Source organism: Geotrypetes seraphini, chromosome 3, assembly GCF_902459505.1.
Source record: "Geotrypetes seraphini chromosome 3, aGeoSer1.1, whole genome shotgun sequence".
NCBI lineage: Eukaryota > Metazoa > Chordata > Amphibia > Gymnophiona > Dermophiidae > Geotrypetes > Geotrypetes seraphini.
In genome coordinates this window covers 111,844,807-111,864,228 of record NC_047086.1, presented here as the reverse complement: position 1 = coordinate 111,864,228, position 19,422 = coordinate 111,844,807, and the positions used below count along the sequence as shown (strand labels likewise).

Sequence of the window (19,422 nt, the reverse complement as noted above, 5' to 3'; positions counted from 1 at the left end):
ACCTATTTGAATTTTCACAAAACAATATAAATAAAATAAAGTGTGTTAAACTGTTTGGAGTAAATTCTGAAATCAAATTTGTAGTTTGCCTGTAACACATTGCTACATTCGCCCCCTCCCCTCCCCTCTTATCTGAATGTGTGCTGCATATACCTAGCAAACATGCATTAAGCAGTTTGATCATAAATTTCCTATGTCACATGGTATTCATTTCCGAGACTCATAGCTGTAGAGATTATCTAAGTGTTGGTAGATTTTTTCCCCTTTTTCTTTTTAGGTTTGATTGTTTTATTCTATTTTGGGGATTAGCATTTAACATAAGTACTAATTATATTTCATGAATTATTTTACAGGCCAAATGGAGAAGTTACGCTGATTCGTCCTAAGTCAGAGTTTGAGCCGTTAGTGAAACCAAGATTAGATGTGGACCATATGCCACTTAGACTGAAATCAACAGACACAGAACCATATCCAGTGAGACTTCCTAAAGAAATAGGTAAGTTAAAGAATACCCAAAGCTTTTTGATAACATCAACTCATTTTTCAGCTAAATGCCAAATATTTTCAGAAAATCTGCTCTTTTCTAAATACATTGGCTTCTAAGTCTCCCTATATCATTAAAAATTTCTCCTTATCCCTTATTTCCAGTGCAATAGGAATGGTACGCTGAACTATAGGGTTATTCATGCCTGCTCATGAGCATTCTGCAGAAGATGCCAGCCACAGCTTTTCAGCTCCTCCTCCTCCTCCCTGGTCTCTGCAGCCCTCTTGAGTTCTTCTTTGTGCAGGCAAGCATGAAGATGGTGTTCTGATCTGCTCCTTTTATTTCTTTAGTTTTGCAGTCTTTTTTGGTTCACAAGTTTTATACAGCTTCAGGACCGGCTGTGCCTGATTGGAAAGGAACAGACTTTGTCTGAAGCTGACAGGTGCATCCTTCGGAGACCTGTTCAGCCAGCCTGCTTAATATTTGTAAAGCTCAAGGTTTTGGGCCCTCGGCATTTGCTCGCTTCCTTGACTCAATCAGGAGCTTGAACGCAGGCTGTTGGGCATTAATAGTGTCCTTCAGGGTGCTGGCTACAATAGTGCAATAGCCGGCTATTAAAGCATCAGTAGTGTCCTTCATGATGCCGGCTGCAGTTTTGCCTCCCTTCTCTTTTCGGCAGTCACTGCAGCCTGGGGGATAGAGGTTCAGTCTATTGAGGTCCAACTGGCAGCTCAAAGATCTTGATGTGACATCTGACTGGTGGTTTGAAGCAGAAAATTCCTCAGATCCAGCTACTTTCTCAAGGAGTCGAGGCAGGCTGCAACATCTTTTCCCCTGCACATGGTCTGTCAGTTCAGGTTGTGATAGCTTATAGGAAAATTGGAGGAGGGGGATCTGAAAAACTGTGTTTTGATTGTTTCTACATATAGATCCTTTTCCTCCCCCCCCCAAAAAAAAAAAAAAAAATCCTATTTTTAGTGAATTTTGTTCAGACTTGAAGCATTTAAAACCAATTTTTTTGTGCCAAAATGCTGCCCTGGTGGTCATCTTGGATTTGCAAAAACCAAAAAAATGACCCCAAAATATCCACAGAGAAGAAAATCCAGAAGAAACCAAGAGAAACTCTGTGGAATGACTAAATGGACTTTATTTGAAAATGTCAAAGTTGCAAAGGTACACTAATATCATCCACATAAAATAAAATCGTCCACATAAAAGTAAAATGATCCACATAAAAACCTTAAAGGACCTAGTCCGCTAGTGATGCAGGATCCAATATGATTCGCGTTTCGACAAAAAGTCTTCAGGGGTCCTTGGGTGTCCTTTAATGATGAATACGTGGGAAAGCTAATATGTGGTGAGCTGGAAGTGAGACACTGCTTGCAAGCAGAGCTGCTGGGAACGAGAACTGCCAATCCCCTTGTGGTACCTGTTAGCCATCCTGCAGAAGTATTTTTGGAGCTCAGGGCCATCTCTAGTTAGCACTGCTCACCTACTGCTTGGCAAGGGTTTGAGAGTAGGCCATCAGGCATCTGTAGGTGGCTTAGCGGTGTCTCGCAGGATGCCAGCTGTGTTTTCACTTCCCCCTTCTGGTTGTATCAGTCCGCAAGGGCTCATTCAGACACTTTGTCTGACTGGCAGCCCAAAGATCAGCAATGGAAGAGATGTTCTGGATGAGGCAGTGATTTCTTCTCCCTTTCCAGCTACTGTTCAGAGCTGAGACAGGCTGTAGCACACATCACAGTGAATAAGGCTGTTACAGCCTGTGAGATGAATTGGGGGGGGGGGGGGCAGAAATCCAGCTTTCAATGATTTGTGCTTATTCTTCTATGTTCCTCCTCTCCCCAAATCCTAATTTTGCCATTTTTTTTTCTTTTAAACATCATCTTTATTATGCAGGAAAAGAAACGCAACCAGAACCAATAGGTCCAACTGGGTATTGACAAATAATACATAAAAGTGTACAACAAGAGAAAATTCATTTCCAAGATGTTTTGTAATTATTCCCTCCCTCCCTCCCTCCTACCCCACCCCATCCCTCAACCTGCAAGAGATAGTGTTGTCCATACAGAGTAATCTCTCAATCTCTACTCAAGAAGAAAAGAACTCGAAAATACAGAATTAAAAATTAAATAAATAGCTGCGTGCAGCTGGCGTTGGGGAGTTCCAAAAGGGTGACCAAACATCCTGGAGGCGGCCATACTGAGGCAATGGAGAAGATGATCCGTGGTGACAGACACCCCAAATCCCACATCCACTGTTGACCCAAGCGATCATATTCGACAACAGGAAGATGCTCCTCCAGGGACTTCATATGGAAGCGCAGGGGAATAATGCCCTGTGGGTCTAGGCATAACCCTTCCCGGAGAGATTCCAAGTTCGCCCCTAACAATGCACTTACAGGCAGCGTCCGAGCATAATGCCTTAGTTGCCAGTATGCAAATTGATCCAAAGGGGATAAGCGAAATTCAACTTGAAGATCTGCGAAAGGCCGTAAGGTGCCATCTTCCACCAATACCTGGTGAAGATATAAAAAATTTTGAGATCACAACCTAAGGAAAATAGCCGACATCATTCTCGGCGGGAACAGGGAATTATCCCAAATCGGGAGCAAAACAGATGTGTCAGAGGGTACCTGCAGCAAGCCACAAAACCAGCGCCAAGCCTTGCGGATTGATAAGTAAAGGGGGAACGTCTGAACCGTGGCAGGAAGAAATCATAGTGGGGCGTGGAGCAAGCTACTAAAGTGTAGAGGATGCAACAACAATGTCTCCGCCGTTGTAAAGAAGAAATTTGAAATATCCCTAAACTAGTCATTGAGCTGATGCATCTGACAAGCCACAACGTAGAGTTTCAAGTTCATTAGACCCAAGCCCCCTTTGTCTCTAGGCAAAGCCACCACTTGGAATACAAGACGGGGCTGCTTCCATTTCACAGAAAATTATTCAGCTGTCGCACAAAAGTCCGGTATGTGCTTGCTGAGAAAGAAAGTGGTAATGTCTGGAATAAATAGAGCCAATATGGGAATAAGAGCATATTAAATAGAGCAATTTTCCCCAACAGGGACAATGAGTACGTTCGCCATAGTTGTAATCTTTGCTCCATGAACTGAGGCGCATCCGTATGTTTAAGTCATACAAACGCGGTAAGTCTTTTGGAATCCAGACTCCCAGATATTTAATGGCTTCGTCCGCCCAAAGGAAGGGAAAAGCTCCCACCCAATCCCATGGCAAGGTATCATCTAACGGGAGAATGAGTGATTTATGGCGATTCAGTTGAAAACCTGAATAAAAAGCAAATTCGTCTATCACCCCCAGCATTGCATTCAGTGAAGCCACCGGCCGCGTCAAAGACCAAGAGAAGATCATCGGTAAAAGTTTTTACTTTTATTTTATTGTTCATCAAGCCATTTTTGATGCCAAATCTAAAATAGATCCCCCCTCTTGTCTGTTCCCGGACCAGTTGTTCCAAGAAGCAATCATTTGCGACGTCTAGAAATTTTACCTCTCTAGCACTCCCCAATGTAACATTTAAACCAGTCAATGTTGAGGTAATTGAAATCACTACTACAATAACTGGATACAATAGAATCATACTCTAGAAAAACTGATTATAATGAACCCCCCTGAACTAATACTATGCACAGAAGACTAGAAAGAGTTGCAAAACGCCAATCAACCATACATACATACACCAGAACTAAACAGAAAAAAGACATCAAAAAGAAAAAAGTGGAGAGAAAAACCTCAGTTGAGTTTCATGGGTTAAAAAGACAACAATGGTCAATCAGCAGCATCTTCATCCACTCAAAAAATGCAGGGAGAGTTCAAAATACCACACAAGGCACAATTTGAAAAGCACAATCAAAGAGAAAGAAAAAAGCAAATACACTGGCAAAGTTCAGTTGAGGATTAGGAATTGGTTATCAGATAGAAAACAGAGGGTAGGGTTAAATGGTCATTTTTCTCAATGGAGGAGAGTAAACAGTGGAGTGCCACAGTGGTCTGTACTGGAACCAGTGCTATTTAACTCATTTATAAATGATCTGGAAATTGGAACGACGAATGAGGTGATTAAATTTGCAGATGACACTAAACTGTTCAAAGTTGTTAAAATGCATGCAGATTGTGAAAAATTGCAGGTGGACCTTAGGAAATTGGAAGACTGGGTGTCCAAATGACAGATTAAATTTAATGCAAAGTGATACACATTGGGAAGAATAAACTGAATCACAGTTACTGGATGCTAGGATCTGCTTTGGGGATTAGCTAGCGCCCAAGAAAAGGATCTGGGCACCATCATAGACAATACGATGAAACCTTCAATACAATGTGCGGCTGCGGCCAAAAAAGCAAACAGGATGCTAGGAATTATTAAAAAAGGGATGGTTAACAAGACTAAGAATGTTATAATGCCCCTGTATCGCTCCATGGTGCGACCTCATCTGGAGTATTACGTTCTATTCTGGTCTCCTTATCTCAAGAAAGATATAGTGGCGCTAGAAAAGGTTCAAAGAAGAGCGACCAAGATTGTAAAGGGGATGGATCTCCTCTTGTATGAGAAAAGACTAAAATGGTTAGGACTAGTCAGCTTGGAAAAGAGACAGCTGAGGGGAGATATGATTGTAGTCTACAAAATCCTGAGTGGAGTAGAACGGGTACAAGTGGATTGATTTTTCATTCCATCAAAAATTACAAAGAGTAGGGGACATTCGATGAAGTTACAGGGAAATACTTATAAAACCAATAGGAGGAAACTTTTTTCACTCAGAGAATAGTTAAGCTCTGGAACGCATTGCCAGAGGTTGTGGTAAGAGCGGATAGAATAGCTGGTTTTAAGAAAGGTTTGGACAAGTTCCTGGAGGAAAAGTCCATAGTCTGTTTTTGAGAAAGACATGGGGGAAGCCACTGCTTGCCCTGCATTGGTAGCAAGGAATATTGCTTTTATCCCAGGACAAGCAGGCAGCATATTCTTGACTGATGGGTGACGGCACCGACGGAGCCCCGGTACGGACAATTTTAGAGTGATTGCACTCTAAGAACTTAGAAAGTTCTAGTAGGCCGCACCGCGCACGCGCGAGTGCCTTCCCGCCCGACAGAGGCGCGCGGTCCCCAGTTTCTTAGTTTCCGTGGAGCTAAGAAGACGCGTCTCTTTCAACGGCCGTTGTGAGAGAATTTTTGTGTAACTTCCCGCTCGCGTAAACTTGTTGAGGAAATATTATTTCCTTTCCTTTTTTCTTTATTTTCTTTGTTTAAAAAAAAAAAACAAAAAACAATTGTTTTTTTCCTTCTTTTTCGGTTTTGCCCCGGCGGGGCCTTTAGCCACCATCGAGGCCTCGGCCTTCGATTTGGCTGAAGCCGTCTTTACATTCATGCCCCCTCAACCCGGCTTCAAAAAGTGCCAGCGGTGTGCACGACCAATTTCACTAACTGATCCTCATAATTGGTGTCTCCAGTGTCTTGGTCCCGACCATCGAGCGTCTACCTGCACCCGCTGTGCTACTTTAAAAAAGAGAACTCTTAAAAATAGAGAAATTCAACAGAAATTACTGTTTGGTGCCGAAATGTCTGATTCTACACCGGCACCGACATCGGCACCGGCGCAGTCGGCACCCACTTCATCGACACCACGCGATACCGCGTCGGTGTCGACTCCTGCAGGTAAGCCGGTTAAGAAGCCTTCCCCGTTGGAGCGTCCTCCGGTCTCGATGGCAGCGAGCCCAATCCTGCCGACCTCGAGGCGCCCACGGAAGCGCTCCGCCCCAATAGAGGTGAGCCCCTCTACATCGGGGTCTTCATCCTCGGGGCGTAGAGCGGCACCACAGGTACCATTAAAGAAAAAAACGGTACCGGTGCCTTCCCTCGAGGACCGTATTGCTGCTGTTCTGCAGGCGCAACTCAAAGAACAATTGCAGCACCTCCTGCCTTCGTTCCTGGCACCGAACTTGCCGGTACCAGTTCGGTCTGAGCCACCGGTACCGATAGTGGACCGTCCTATTTTATCGACGTCCACTTTGTCGGTACCGGTACAATCTGTTTCCTCGGTGTCCATGCCGATTCTTGCACCGGAGCCGAGAGCTCACCATCAAGCCGTACAGACTTCGGCTCCGGTACGTACAGTGACATCTCCCGGTACCGAGTCAGGCAGGTCAGGGAAGTCTCTTCGCAAATCCCGTCATTTAGAGCCTTCCACACCGGAGTCTCGAGACAGGAGTTTTCAGGTTCGGGATCCTGACTTATGGGGTGACTCATAGGATCCTATTCTTTCTGAGGGAGAATGCTCTTCTGGCGATGAGGACCAGTCTGCTTTAGGACCCTCCTCTAGACCAGAAGTGTCTTCTTTTTCTTCCTTTTTAAAGGAAATGTGTGACTCTCTCTCCATTCCTTTGGAGGCTGAGTCAAAGAAATCCAAGGCTTTTCTAGATGCTTTGGATTTTGACCAGCCTCCAAAGGAATACCTTAAGTTACCTCTCCATGACATCTTGAGAGAGACTTTTTATAAGAATCTGGAATCTCCCTTAACTATTCCTGGGGCTCCCTGAAAATTGGATTCCTTGTATAAGGTCATTCCTATTCCTGGGTTTGACAAACCCCAATTGCCTCATGAGTCCCTTTTGGTTGAGTCCACCTTAAAAAAGTCCAAGGGAGCTAGTGTATATGCTTCAGTCCCTCCTGGCAGAGAGGGCAAATCCATGGATAAGTTTGGAAAAAGGCTATACCAAAATGCAATGTTGGCCAATCGGTCAGGAAATTACGCCTTTCATTTCTCTTTCTATCTTAAGCAGCTGATTCAAAATCTCACTGCTTTTGAGAAATATCTTCCTGATCGGAAAAAGTCTGCTTTTCACCAAACTTGTTCCTCTCTTTTACAGCTTCGTAAATTTATGGTCAGATCCATTTATGATACCTTCGAGCTGACCTCCAGGGCCACAGCCATGTCAGTGGCCATGCGACGGCTAGCCTGGCTTCGAGTTTCAGAACTCGACGTCAATCACCAGGATCGGCTAGCCAATGCACCCTGCTTGGGGGATGAGCTGTTTGGAGATTCCATGGACTCCACTACTCAGAAATTATCGGCTCATGAGACCAGATGGGACACGCTTCTTAAAACTAAGAAGCCTCCACCAACCAGGTCTTTTCGTCCACAATCTTCCTTCCAACGTAGATTTGTGGCTCGTCCTCTGCCTCAAGCTGCACAACACCCTAGACGTCAGAGACAACAACGACCAGCTGCTAGACAGCCTCAGCAACAGCAGCAAGTAAAACCTACACCTTCACAAAAGTCTACACAACCCTTTTGACTTGGTTCTCCAGAACATAGCCAGTCTTGTTCCTTCTACCCACCTTCCACAGCCTATAGGAGGGCGCCTTACTTATTTCATAAGCCGTTGGGAACTTATCACGTCAGATCAGTGGGTCCTGAACATCATCCACCACGGCTACTCTCTCAACTTTCAGACTCTACCTCCTCCAAGTCAACCAAAAGAGTCTGCTTTGCACACTCCTCAGTCTTTCCTTCTTCTCCAGGAGGTGCAATCCCTCCTCCTTCTGAACGCCATAGAGGAGGTTCCTCTAGATCAAAAGGGGCAGGGATTCTACTCCCGTTACTTTTTAGTCCCCAAAAAAACAGGAGATCTCAGACCCATTCTAGATCTCCGCGATCTCAACAAATGTTTGGTCAAAGAAAAGTTCAAAATGCTTTCTCTGGCCACTCTTTATCCTCTTCTAAATCAAGGCGACTGGCTATGTTCCCTCGATCTCAAAGAAGCATACACTCATATACCGGTCAATCTGGCCTCCAGACAGTACCTACGCTTCATGATCAATCGTTGTCATTACCAATACAAGGTGCTGCCCTTCGGTCTTGCCTCCTCTCCGAGAGTGTTCACCAAATGTCTGATTGTGGTGGCTGCCTTTCTACGATCTCACCACCTTCAGGTCTTTCCTTACCTGGACGACTGGTTAATCAAGGCCAATACATCTCAGACTGTTCTCCTGGCCACCAACCAAACCATCAAGTTTCTTCAACTTCTGGGGTTCGAGATCAATCGACCCAAATCTCATCTCATCCCCACTCAGAGACTTCAATTCATAGGAGCTGTCTTGGACACAGTCCTCATGAGAGCATTCCTGCCATCCAACCGTCTTCAAACGCTTCAATCTCTATGTCAGCAGGTGCTTCCACAGCGTTCCATCTCAGCAAAGCAAATGATGATTCTCTTGGGTCACATGACGTCCACAGTTCATGTCACACCCCTCGCACGTCTTCACCTGCGCACTCCTCAATGGACCCTTGCTACTCAATGGTCCCAAGCGACGGATCCTTGCTCACGTCACATATCTGTGACGTCATCTCTTCGTCAGTCTCTACAATGGTGGTTGGTATACTCAAATCTATCCAGAGGTCTTCTGTTCCATCAACCTCCTCATCAACTAGTCATCACCACCGATGCCTCTCCTTATGCATGGGGAGCTCATTTGAACGAGTTCCAAACTCAAGGCCTTTGGACAGCCCAGGAAAAGAAGCATCACATCAATTTCCTGGAACTCAGAGCGATGTTTTATGCCCTCAAGGCCTTCCAGCATCTTCTCTTTCCTCAAGTTGTCCTGTTGTGCACAGACAATCAAGTTGCGATGTACTACATCAACAAACAGGGTGGAACGGGCTCCCGCCTCTTATGCCAGGAAGCCCAGAAGATCTGGACTTGGGCCATAAATCACCATCTATTCCTGAAAGCTATTTACATTCAGGGAGAGAAGAATTCCTTAGCGGACAAGCTCAGCAGAATTCTCCAGCCTCACGAGTGGACACTCGATCCTGTAACTCTACAATCAATCTTCGCTCAATGGGGCACTCCTCAGATAGACCTCTTTGCAGCTCCTCACAATCACCAGCTGCCCCTTTTCTGCTCCAGACTCTACTCTCCTCACCGTCTGGCAGCGGATGCATTTCTCCTCGATTGGTCCAATCTGTTCCTGTACGCTTTCCCTCCTCTACCTCTCATGTTGAGAACCTTGTTCAAGCTCAAGAGGGATCGAGCAACCATGATTCTGATTGCTCCGAGGTGGCCCAGGCAACATTGGTTCTCCCTTCTACTTCAACTCAGTTCCAGGGAACCTTTTCTTCTGCCACTGTATCCTTCTCTGCTTACACAGCATCAGGAAACCCTTCTGCATCCCAACCTACAGTCTCTGCACCTGACAGCTTGGTATCTCTCGGGCTGACTTCTCATGATACGCTTTTGTCTCAGCCTGTTCGTTCAATTCTGGATGCCTCCAGGAAACCGGCCACTCTTCAATGTTACCATCAGAAGTGGGCACGGTTTTCTTCCTGGTGTCTTCTTCGTCATTATAATCCCACTGCCCTTGCAGTGGAGACCTTGTTGGATTATCTTCTTTCGTTGTCAGACTCTGGCCTCAAGTCCACTTCAATCAGAGTCCATCTCAGTGCTATAGCGGCTTTTCATGAGCCTATCCATGGAAAACTCCTCTCAGCTCATCCCTTGGTATCCAGGTTCATGCGGGGTCTTTTTAATATGAAACCACCTCTTAAAGCCCCTCCTGTTATCTGGGATCTCAATGTAGTTCTTTCCGCTTTAATGAAGCCTCCATTTGAACCCTTGGCTACCGCTTCTTTCAAGTTCCTCACTTGGAAGGTACTTTTCCTTATTGCTCTTACCTCTGCCAGGAGGGTCAGTGAGCTACATGCACTAGTGGCGGATCCACCTTTTACGGTCTTTCATCATGACAAGGTGGTTCTGCGTACACATCCAAAGTTTCTCCCGAAGGTTGTCTCTGAATTCCATCTCAACCAATCCATTGTTCTGCCTGTCTTCTTTCCGAAACCTCACTCTCATTCTGGAGAGCAGGCTCTACATACTTTGAACTGTAAGAGGGCTCTGGCTTACTATTTAGACCGTACTAAGCCCCACAGATCATCTCCCCAACTCTTTCTGTCCTTTGATCCGAATAAATTGGGACGTCCTGTTTCTAAACGTAAGAACATAAGAACATAAGAACTGCCTTCTCCGGATCAGACCTTCGGTCCATCAAGTCCGGCGATCCGCACACGCGGAGGCCCTGCCAGGTGTACACCTGGCGTAATTTATATTCCACCATATCCTTATATGCCTCTCTTAAGGAGATATGCATCTAGTTTGCTCTTGAAGCCTAGGACGGTAGATTCCGCAATAATCTCCTCTGGGAGAGCATTCCAGGTGTCAACCACTCTCTGAGTGAAGCAGAACTTCCTGACATTAGTCCTGAACCTGTCCCCCCTTAGCTTCATTACATGTCCTCTAGTCCGTGTCAAATTGGACAATGTAAATAATCTTCTCTGCTCTATTTTGTCGATTCCTTTCAGTATTTTGAAGGTCTCGATCATATCCCCACGCAGTCTCCTTTTCTCAAGGGAGAACAATCCTAGTGTTATAAGTCTGTCCTCGTATTCCAGTTTCTCCATACCCTTCACCAGTTTTGTTGCTCGTCTCTGCACCCTCTCCAGCAGTTTTATATCCTTCTTTAGGTAGGGAGACCAATGTTGGACGCAGTATTCCAAGTGTGGTCTGACCATTGCCCTATAAAGCGGCATTATAACTTTCTCCGATCTACTCGAGATTCCTTTCTTTATCATGCCCAACATTCTATTTGCCTTCTTTGCCGCTGCCGCGCATTGTGCCGACGGCTTCAGGGTTCTGTCTATCAGCACACCCAGGTCCTTTTCTTGTTCACTCTTCCCCAGAGTTGCACCTGACATTGTATACTCGTATTCCTTATTTTTATTGCCTAAATGCATTACCTTGCATTTCTCCACATTGAATTTCATCTGCCATTTCTCCGCCCATGTTTCTAACTGACACAAGTCGCTCTGGAGTTTCTCGCTATCATCCTGCGATCTGATTGCCCGGCATAGTTTTGTATCGTCTGCAAACTTGATGATCTCACTGGATGTTCCTTCCTCTAGGTCATTGATATAAATATTAAAAAGGATCGGCCCAAGTACCGAGCCCTGGGGCACACCACTAGTCACTTTCTCCCAGTCGGAGAACTTCCCATTTATGCCCACTCTCTGCTTTCGGTTTTCCAGCCATTTGCCTATCCATCTTTGTATATCCCCCTCTATGCCATGGCTATGTAGTTTCCTGAGAAGTCTTTCGTGTGGAACTTTGTCAAACGCTTTCTGGAAGTCCAAATATATTATGTCCACCGGCTTCCCACTATCGATTTGCTCGTTCACGGTCTCAAAAAATTGGAGTAAATTAGTCAAACATGATTTCCCTTTCCTGAATCCATGTTGACTGGGTTTCATTAAGTCATATGCGTCCAAGTGCCGGACTATGCTATCCTTGATCAGTGCTTCAACCATCTTGCCAGGGACAGACGTAAGACTCACAGGTCTATAGTTGCCCGGTTCCCCTCTCGATCCTTTTTTGAAAATTGGGGTGACGTTCGCTATCCTCCAGTCGTCCGGTATCTGTCCAGTTCTGATTGTCAGGTTTGCAAGTTTTTGCAATAACTCTCCGATTTCAACCTTCAATTCCTTTAAGACTCTCGGATGAATCCCATCCGGTCCAGGGGATTTGTCGCTTTTAAGTTTGTCGATCTGATAGTATATCTGGTCTAAGTCCACTTCAACTGTGGTGAGGCTGTCTTCTATTTCTCCTGCAAACACTTTCTCCGCTTCAGGTATTGTTGAGGTGTCCTCCTTCGTAAAGACGGACGCAAAGAAGGAATTTAGTTTGTCTGCGATTTGTTTATCTTCCTTGACGTACCCTTTTCTTCCCTGGTCGTCCAGGGGTCCCACTGCCTCTTTTGCAGGTTTTTTCCCTTTCACGTATCTAAAGAAGGGCTTGAAGTTTTTGGCCTCCTGGGCTATTTTTTCCTCATATTCCTGTTTTGCATTCCTCACCGCCTTGTGACATTTCTTCTGATCATCTTTATGTTTGTTCCAGGCTTCGGTTGTCTTTATGCATTTCCATTTTTTGAAAGAGTCCTTCTTTTCTTTTATGGCTTCCTTCACCTGTATGGTAAGCCATGCCGGTTCTCTTTTGCTCTTTGTTCTCCGATCTTTGGAAATCTTCGGAATGTAGAGATCTTGTGCTTCTGTGATAGTATTTTTCAGTAGTGTCCATGCCTGATCAACCGTTTCAAGTTTGTCCATCATCTCCTCGAGTCGTTTTTCTACCATGGCTCTCATGCTATCGTATTTACCCTTTTTAAAGTTCAAGGTGGTGGTTAAGGTTTTGGCATGTTTCCCTTTCCTGATGTGTAGTTTAAAGTTGATTACATTATGATCACTCGTTCCCAGTGGAACTATGACTTCCACTTCTGTTATCGGTCCCGTGAGGCCATTTAGGACCAAGTCCAAGGTGGCGTTGCCTCTTGTCGGCTCTTTTACCATTTGTTCCAGGAAGCAATCCCCTAGCACCTCCAGGAACTTGGCTTCCTTGCCGCAGTTGGAGGTTGCTAGTTTCCAGTCTATCCCTGGGAAATTGAAGTCTCCCAATATAATTACATTGCCTGTCTTGCATTCTTGTTTGATTTCCTCCATCATTTCTGCGTCAGTTTCCTCCGCCTGTCCTGGTGGACGATAGTAAAGGCCAATTTTCGTATCTGCGCCATATTGACCAGGAATTTTGATCCAGAGTGACTCCAGCTTCTCTTTCCTTTCTGTTTTAACCATTTCAACAGAATCTATCCCCTCCTTAACATATAGAGCAATACCTCCACCTTTCTGCCCTATTCGATCTCTTCTATACAGTTTGTATCCCTGTAGTACTGTGTCCCATTTGTTTTCTTCATTCCACCATGTTTCTGTTATGCCAATGATATCCAATATGTCACGTCTTGCTATTGTCTCTAGTTCCCCCATTTTGTTACCCAGACTTCTAGCATTTGTATACATACATCTAAGTTCTCTTCGTGTTACCTTTTTGGACCTTCTACTCTTGGCCGTCCCTGTAGCTTCAATTTTGGTATCCTTTACTGCTCCTGTGTTATCACCCTTTTTTGCTGTGTGGTCGTCCCCTCCTATGTCTGAGTTGTCCCTTCCTGCTTTTTCTCCCTTATTGGCTGTGAGGTCGTCTTCTCTTGTGTAGGTGTAGTTGTCCTTGGCTTCTTCGTCGGGGCATCCTGCTATCCGTACCATCGACCGGTGGTCAACTGTCGGCTTTCCCCTATCTTTCAGTTTAAAGCCTTCTCGATTGCCTTCTTCATGTTGCCTGCCAAAACTCTTGCTCCTTCCTTGTTGAGGTGTAGTCCGTCCTTTCTGTAGTACTTGCTTTTTCCCCAGAACGCCGTCCAGTTGCGCACGAAGTTGAAGCCTTCTTCTTCGCACCATCGTCTCATCCAGGCGTTGATTACTTGCAATTCCCCTTGTCTCTTTCCATCCGCTCTTGGTACTGGGAGGATCTCGGAGAAGGCCACCTTCACCTCCCTGATCTTCAGTTGTCTTCCGAGAAAGCGGAGCTGGCCCTTCAGCTCTTCCCTGTCATACTTCCGCCCGCTCACATCATTTGTCCCCACGTGGATAAGTACAGCGGTGTCCTCTCCCCCTGCTCCATCTATGATCCTGGAGATCCTGTTGGTCACATCCTTCACTCTTGCTCCAGGCAGACAGGTGACAACTCTGTCCTCTCTTCCTCCTGCGGTGTAGCTGTCCACATGTCGTATGATGGAGTCGCCTACGATGATCCCCATCTTCTTTATTCGGGAGTTCCTTGGGGGGCGTTGGTCCACGTCCTTGGAGTAGGGCCAGTCTTCCTTCTCCAATGATACTCTTGAAATTGTTTCCTGTTCTTTGGGTGGGGCGATGTCTTCCTGTGGTCTCACTATTCCTCCTGGTGTGCGGTTGTCTCCTACCTCGTCTTCGGTTTCTTCTGTGTTTGCATGGGTGTCTTCTCTCCTCACATCGGTTTCCTGAGTTTCCTGAGTACTCTCTACATGGTGCTGATGAGCTTCCTCTATGAACATTTCTAGTTCCTTGACATCGTCGTTTGGGCTGTACTCCACTAGAATCTTCTCCTGTGCTCGGATTCTGTCTTCGAGTTCCATCACTGTTCCTTCCAGTAGTCTTACCTGATATTTCAAGCTATCCATCTCCATGCATCGATTGCAAATGTATGCCTGGATCCCCGAAGGGAGGTAGTCATACATATTGCAGCCGATACAGAAGACCGGAAAGCTCACCTTCTGACTTCCTTGGGCTTCCATTTCTTGCTTCCCTTGTGTGTGCTTGTGTCCCTTGCCTGCTGCTTCGTTATGTTGCTTGCCTTGCTGTCTCTTTTGTGTGTGCTGTCTCCGTTCTACTTCACCTTGATTGTATATGTGGGTTTGTTCCTTTGGCGTCTGTCTCTTCCTTACCTTCTGTGTTTGTCGCTTCCTTTCTTGTGTGTGCTACCTGTGTTCTACCTTTGTCTTGTGTGCTGCCTTTGCTCTAGCTTTTCTTCCTGTAGCTTGTTTTTGTTTGTTCCTTCTGCGCCCGCTTCTTCCTTACCTTTCAGTCCTTTCTTGATGTTCTTGGTGTAGTAACTTGGCCCTTCTTGAGGCCCTTCGCAAAGTCGCCGGGCGCCGAACGGCTGGGCGCCGTTGGCTCCTCCCCTTTCAAGGGGGAGTCCGGCGCAGCCTCTGACGCGGTGGGGGTGGGCGGAGCGAACTCTCGCCGCTTCCCCGAGCCTCCTGGTTTCTGTCTCGCCGCTTCCCCTGCTGTGTTCGGCCCGACGCTGCTCCTCTCTCCGGCCGGAACACAGAGAACCCTGACGCTGGTCTTCTCCTCTCCTCTGCCGCGTGTGCCGCGCTGACTCCTCCCCTTTCAAGGGGGAGTCCGGCGCAGCCTCTGACGCGGTGGGGGTGGGCGGAGCGAACTCTCGCCGCTTCCCCGAGCCTCCTGGTTTCTGTCTCGCCGCTTCCCCTGCTGTGTTCGGCCCGACGCTGCTCCTCTCTCCGGCCGGAACACAGAGAACCCTGACGCTGGTCTTCTCCTCTCCTCTGTCTAATTGGATGGCAGCGTGCATTTCATTCTGTTATGCTCAGACCGGACTGACACTGGAAGGTTCTGTCACGGCCCATAGAGTCCGAGCTATGGCAGCATCTGTAGCTTTCCTCCGTTCCACTCCTATTGAGGAAATCTGCAAGGCTGCTACTTGGTCCTCCGTTCATACTTTTACATCTCATTATTGTCTGGACACTTTCTCCAGACGGGATGGACACTTCGGCCAATCTGTTTTGCAAAATTTGTTTTCCTAATGGCCAACCTTCCCACCATCCCTCTTTTTGTTAGCTTGGAGGTCACCCATCAGTCAAGAATATGCTGCCTGCTTGTCCTGGGATAAAGCACAGTTACTTACCGTAACAGGTGTTATCCAGGGACAGCAGGCAGATATTCTTGCGTCCCTCCCTCCTCCCCGGGTTGGCTTCTTAGCTGGCTTATCCTAACTGGGGACCGCGCGCCTCTGTCGGGCGGGAAGGCACTCGCGCGTGCGCGGTGCGGCCTACTAAAACTTTCTAAGTTCTTAGAGTGCAATCACTCTAAAATTGTCCGTACCGGGGCTCCGTCGGTGCCGTCACCCATCAGTCAAGAATATCTGCCTGCTGTCCCTGGATAACACCTGTTACGGTAAGTAACTGTGCTTTCCTTGCGTTTTGGCCTGGTACTAGTGACCTGGATTGGCCACTGTGAGAATGGGCTACTTGGCTTGATGGACCATTGGTCTGACCCAGTAAGGCTATTCTTATGTTCTTAATATAGCAATGCCAGTATCTCCTTATCTCCTGGATTGCACACATAAGATATACTTTGTGCTAAGCAGATATCATCAGCACAGGAACCGACAGGGAGCTTCCTTGTTTCGCCAAAGCTGTGTCAGGGGTCTTGCTTTGCCACTTTAAAGTGGTAGTACTGTTGAAAAACAGTAACTGCAAGCATACAATTCACACGTATAATGGCGCCGGGAATAGCAAACGATAGCGGTGGCTGACAGAAAAAATGCTGCATAAGCTTCACCCACTTCAGGCCACAGCAAATAGACAAGGTCTTAACAGCAAGCCAATTTAAAAAAGGCAGCCCATTCTACCCGCACATTCAAACCCAAAGGCTCCACTGTTTGTAGATGGATTATCAAACATTGTTCCTTCTGACGTAGGAGACGTCGCTAATCTCCACTCCTAATTGGTGTAAGGCAGTTCTCCAACACACAGCATTTCAGAGAAAATAAAGTCATGTTTAAACTGAATACAATGAGTGATCAAAGGTTCATCCATATATCTGGTAGTCAAACATGAACAGTGCTCCAGTAAACGTGTCTTCAAAGCACGGGACATTTGGCTCACATACAGAAGACCACATGGGCATTGAATCACATAAATCACTCCCACAGTCAAGCATGTTGTATTACTCTTTAAAGTGAAAGATCGCAAGGTTTTAGGGTGCACAAAACATTGAATCTCCATCATAACTTGACACACAGTGCATCTCTCATACTGTCCATGCTCTCCACTGCTTTATTAGACTTCATCTGTATGGGACCTAAGTTCATGAAGAGTCAAGTTCCAAATGCAAATAGAAATCTAGTATCAGCAAAGCATGGATAAACCCGCAAACTGTTTGCGATCTTGGGTCAGCACTACCAGTTTTGTGCTCTCCCCTTTGGTCTGGCCATGGCTCCGCGGACGTTCACCATGATGGTCGTGGCAGTGGCATTGTGCAAGGAGGGCATTCTGGTTCACCCTTATCTGGACGACTAGTTGATCAGAGCAAAGTCTTTTCAGGAGAGCTCCCGGGTTATGGCTCGGGTTATGGAATTCCTGCAGTCGCTGGGGTGGGTAGTCAACCTGTCCAAGAGCTGGTTGGCTCCGTCTCAGTTCCTGGAGTATCTTGGTGTTCTTTTCTACACCAGCTTGGGGAAGGTCTTCCTGACAGAGGCCTGCGTGGTTAAGTTGTAGTCGTAGATTCGCCTTCTGATGGCATCCCCGTATCCTCGGGCTCAGGGTTTTTGCAAGGTCTTGGGGTCGATGGCGGCCTCCCTGGATGTGGTTTGGTGGGCCCGAGCTCACATGTGCCCGCTTCAGTATTGGTCGCCCCAGGTGCACAAGTTGGCCTCCCCTATTCCTCTTCGGGGGTTAGTTCATCGCAGTCTCTGTTGGTGGCTCCAGTCTTCCAGTCTGGTGCAGAGGGTACATCTGGATCAGCCACAGTGAACAGTTCTTATCACGGACACCAGTCTCCTTAGTTGGGTAGCTCAGTGTCTCAGTCGCTCAGCTTATGGCTGCTGGTCTCATAAGGAGGCTTCTTGGTTGATCAGTGCTCTGGAGACCAGGGCCATCTGGCTGGCGTTGCTAACAGGGCTGTGGAGTCGGTAGATAAATCCTTCGACTTCGACTCCTCAGTTTCTTGTAGCCATGACTCCGACTCCAGGAACGCAAAATTGACTCCGACTCCAAAGCCCTGCCAGGGCTGTGGAGTTGGTTGATAAATCCTTCTTCTCTAACTCCGACTCCTCAATTTCTGGTACCCACGACTCTAGTACCCAAAATTGTCTCCGACTCCACAGCCCTGGTTGCTAACGTTCCAGCCGTTGTTGACGGGCAAGTCTGTTTGGGTTCTCTCGGACAATGCCAATTGTTGGGGGGTACCAGGAGTCATCTGGTGGCGCAGGAGGCAGCTCTGCTCATGGTGTGGGCAGAGTCTCATCTTCTGGACATGTTGGCTTCCCACATAGTAAGGATGGAAAATGTCAAGGCTGACTTCCTCAGTCGTCACGTGCTAGATCCCGGAGAGTTGGTCCCGCAGCCTTCGAGTTGATTGTGCAGGCTTGGGGTCAGCCAGTCCTGGACCCGATGGCCACAAGTGTCAACACAAAAGCACCTCGGTTCTACAGTCAGCGCAGGGATGTTCCTGGACGTGATTCGCTTTGTGCAGGTGGCCAAATTGATTTGGCCTCCTGTTCTGCCTTCAGGATCTCAATCTGGGCCTGTTTATGCTCTTGTACCTCCTTTCTGTTCCTGCTCGTTAAAGGATCTTACTCTCAAGGCAGTGTTACTGGTGGCCATTACTTCTGCGAGACGAGTTTCTGAATTGCAGGCTTTCTCTTGTAGGCCTCCCTTCCTGAAGTTTTCTAGGAAGCGGGTTGTGCTGTGGCCTGCTCCTTCCTTTCTGCCAAAGGTGGTTTTGCTTGTTCATGTCAACCAGATCGTGGTCCTCCCGCTCTTGGATAGTCGGGAGGGTTTCTTGAAACAGAGGCAGTTGCGCAAGTTGGATGTCTGTAGGGTCCTTCACTGCTGTTTTCAGCGGACCCAGTAGTTCCGGAAGTCGGGTCATCTTTGTGCCCTCTTGATGGATCCTTGTAAGGGGGACGGTGCTTCCAAGGCTACCATTGCACGCAGGATTAAGGAGACTATCGCTTCACGTATCTTAAGACAAAACCTGTTCCGGAATTTCTCAAAGCTTATTCCACTCGGGGTCAGGCAGCGTCTTGGGCTGAATCTTCTCTAGTGCCTCCAGTGGATATCTATAAGGCTGCAGTTTAGTCTTCTCTGCATTCCTTTGTGCGTCACTATTGGGTGGAAATTCAGGCTCGTCGGGACACGGTGTTCGGTGAGCATGTTCTGGTGTCAGCCCTCCAGGGGTCCCACCCATGATGGGTACTGCTTTGGTACGTCACATCAGTGAAGCTATACCGGTCCAGAAAGATGCTAAAGAAGGAGAAATTAGGTTCTTACTTGCTAATTTTCTTTCTTTTAGATTCTCCAGACCAGTATAGCACCCCCCTTCTGTCTGTTGTTCTTGCGTTTTTTTCACGTAAAGTTTTTGCTTTTTCTGCGGGTTCTAGTATTTTTCTAGGGCCGGGGATATAAAAAATCAATGGTTATGGCTCAGCTGGCTAGCTGGTGAGTTGTGAGGACATTTTACTGCAGGGGCTTGATAATATTTTTTCTTTTAGATAG

At 46.8% G+C, this 19,422-nt stretch overlaps 1 protein-coding gene across 3 annotated transcripts in view; it reads left to right on the top strand.

The window, feature by feature from the left end:
- The window catches only part of CD2AP (CD2 associated protein), a 372,249-nt gene that overhangs the window by 256,761 nt on the left and 96,066 nt on the right, over positions 1–19,422 (top strand). For all 3 annotated transcript variants that reach the window (XM_033938468.1, XM_033938469.1, XM_033938467.1), the window contains exon 13: positions 354–496. In XM_033938468.1, the coding sequence (XP_033794359.1) occupies positions 354–496 (143 nt within the window). The remainder of the gene's footprint in view (positions 1–353; positions 497–19,422) is intronic.